General features: G+C 45.7%; 1 protein-coding gene across 1 annotated transcript in view; it reads right to left on the reverse strand.

Moving 5' to 3' along the window:
• The window catches only part of YIPF6 (Yip1 domain family member 6), a 24,823-nt gene extending 22,981 nt beyond the window's left edge, over positions 1-1,842 (reverse strand). Inside the window, exon 1 of the mRNA XM_037512310.2 lies at positions 1,514-1,842. Coding sequence (XP_037368207.1) covers positions 1,514-1,570 — 57 coding nt within the window. The 5' untranslated portion in view covers positions 1,571-1,842. The remainder of the gene's footprint in view (positions 1-1,513) is intronic.
• Positions 1,843-2,725: the final 883 nt, after the last annotated feature.

Below are 2,725 nucleotides of genomic sequence, written 5' to 3' on the forward strand. Positions count from 1 at the left end.
ATATCTTACGTTTAACTTTCTCTAATATATGTCTATATTTTAACATTGTCCTATCCCTACAAATTAGACTGCAAGCACCATAAAGTTAGGCCATTTGTTTTCCCTAAGGTAACTAAAATAGTGCATTACACATTGTAGGAGTTCAATAAATAGCTGTTGAAGATAAGTGGAGTGGATACTAATGAGTGACTAGAACCAATGAAATTAATTAGTAAAATCTTCATAAACAAGGAGTGGGGCAGTTTGGATGAGAGAAGGGGACAAAAAACAGCTAAATATCTGTAACACCAGGCATTACGTGTATATTACTTCATTCAGTTACTTCATTGAGTTTTCTGTGATGAGTTACTATCCCCATTTTCCAAATGAGGAAACTGGAGTTTAGAGCGATTTCCTCAAGGGTCAAAACTGCTATGTGAGAACTTGGACCTACTCATGCTTTCACTATTGTATCCCTAGTGCCTAAAAGAGTGTCTGCGCTACATGGATGCGCAAAAAGTATTTGTTGAATGAAGAGATGAATAAATAAATACAGCCAATAAGAACCAGGATTAGAATCAATTTCACCTGTCTTCCAATGAAGTCCTTTACTATGTTAAACTGCGATTTAAGACAGAGGAAAAGGAAGTACCACTTACTGAACAACTACTATATAACTAAATAATATTTGGGCAATAACTAAGCCTTGTTTTGAAGAGGGAAGTGGGGGCAGAATGCTGAATTAATTATACTCCTCGGTTCATGGCACTGATTGTACTAGACACTTTTCATTAATTATGCCATTTTAGCTTCATAAAAACTTTGAGGGAAGTATTTTAAACTCCATTTTACAGACAAAAACACTCTCCATGAAATGATGTGCTCTAATTCACACAAGCAGAAGAGTGGGTGATTTCCAGCCCCCGCAAAATTAACTCCAAAATCTGTGTTCTTAAATACTTGTCCGGGCGTTGGGCTTGTAGTTGCCATGGAAATTCTGTCCCCTGTAGAGATAGGACCAAGAGTGTCATGAAGCAGATGGCAAGGAGCTGCAGCAAGAAGCGCAGGGATTAAACCAATCCTACTGGGTTCACTGAGCAAATCAATAAGGAAATTAGAAGCAATAAAACGTCTCATAGGGCGCAATCTCTCATTAATCTTAGAACGCTGCTCTTCCAACACGGACTAGTGACAGGTCTTGATAAAATGAGGGGACAGCGGAAGATACTTAAGAAATTACCTAAAGTTTGGCATTTTACACAACGTAGGGGTGGAGAACAAGCCCTGAACGTATGGAGAAAGAAAGTGAACAAGAGTTTCTCAGGAAAGCTTGGAAGAACGAGGAGGGCAGGGAGGAGACCGGTTAGCCCAAAGAACAGGTGCGGTGTTGGGTCTGGTTCTGGCATCGGGTCCCGGAAGGGCCTGCCGGGAGGAAGGGGTTCCAGCTCTCTCAGGCCACAAGCCCGGCACCCGACTTTCTTAGGGGGCATTCTGCCTCACCCTTAGTCCCTTTTGTCGCAGATCCCAAGCTCACCAGGGGCCTGGGCGATGCCGTCCCCGGGTCTCCTGGAGACTCAGCCGCTTCTGCCATTTTGGCCCTTCCTTCTCCCGGCCGCTCCCACAGGCCTTTGCGGAACCTGAGACGTGGAGCTTGCGGCCGGTCGTCGCGTAGTCGCGTGGGGGCCGCGTCACCAAAAGGCGCCTGGCAAAGGCCCTATACGATGTGTCTTGCCTCCCTCTCCAACCCCCCCGCCCCGGGGAGCGATCCGCGTCACCTCGCCTTGGTTCTTCGGGGCGTGGACACGCTCCCTCTTTACTACTCAGCCCGGACTATCAGATCGGTTTTTGGGACTACGGCTCCCTCCCGACTCCAGTCCACCGATTCCACGCATCCGTTTCCGGCTCTCAGGAGTAGGCTGGAGTGCCGGTTTCTGGCGCGGCTCGGAAGGAAAAATCCTGCCCCTCCCCGGCCCGCGGTGAAACTTCAAGTTTCCGCCCCAAAGAAGGAAGAGATCAGGGCCCCCCTAACCAGCTGCTCCCTAGGCTGTAGCTCCTGCCCCGCCGGTTCCCCAGGCACCTCCCCACTCATTTAACTTTTAGAACCTTCTTCATTATGTCCAAACCAATCGCCAGCATTACTTTTCTCCTTCGCCCCCTCTGAGGAGGTGGGGAAGCTTCTATACCTTCGTCGCAATTTTAGACCCACTACAACTTACAAATTGGTAAACGGTTTGAGACAAGTACTGAAAATGTTCAAAGTATGAAAGATGAATGTTGTAAGAATAATTTTGAAAAAAATGCCTGTATGTCCCAATCTCTTTTCCCTTCCTCATTCCGCAACTTTCTGGGTGTTTCTGACTTGCGTTTACATCTGCCCCAGGCTAAAATGAGGTCAGGCAATACAGCTACTGTTGATGCAAGCAGTATTCAGGATACCCAAGTGCGCTTTGGAGATGGAATGCCAGTTTTCTGCTTCAAACAGGTGGTGCGAGAGGTATGACATAAAGTGTTTTGCGTTTATGCATAGGGAATCAGGAATGCATGAGTGTAGTAAGTCTTTCCCTACGTAAATATTCATAGTCTTAAAAGAGGGTAATGACTCTAAGTGTATTAAAGAATGCTGAGTTAGTTTGGCAATTTTTGTCACATATATTTGCAAGTAAAAACAAAATTCAAGGAGAAAGAATGTGGAATGCAATGGGAAGAAATTCCAAAACTAGTGTTGGGGAAGAGAGAGAGTGAGGGA

This window comes from Talpa occidentalis, unplaced genomic scaffold (genome assembly GCF_014898055.3).
Source record: "Talpa occidentalis isolate TD23 unplaced genomic scaffold, MPIMG_talOcc4v2.1 talOcc4.15, whole genome shotgun sequence".
Lineage (NCBI taxonomy): Eukaryota > Metazoa > Chordata > Mammalia > Eulipotyphla > Talpidae > Talpa > Talpa occidentalis.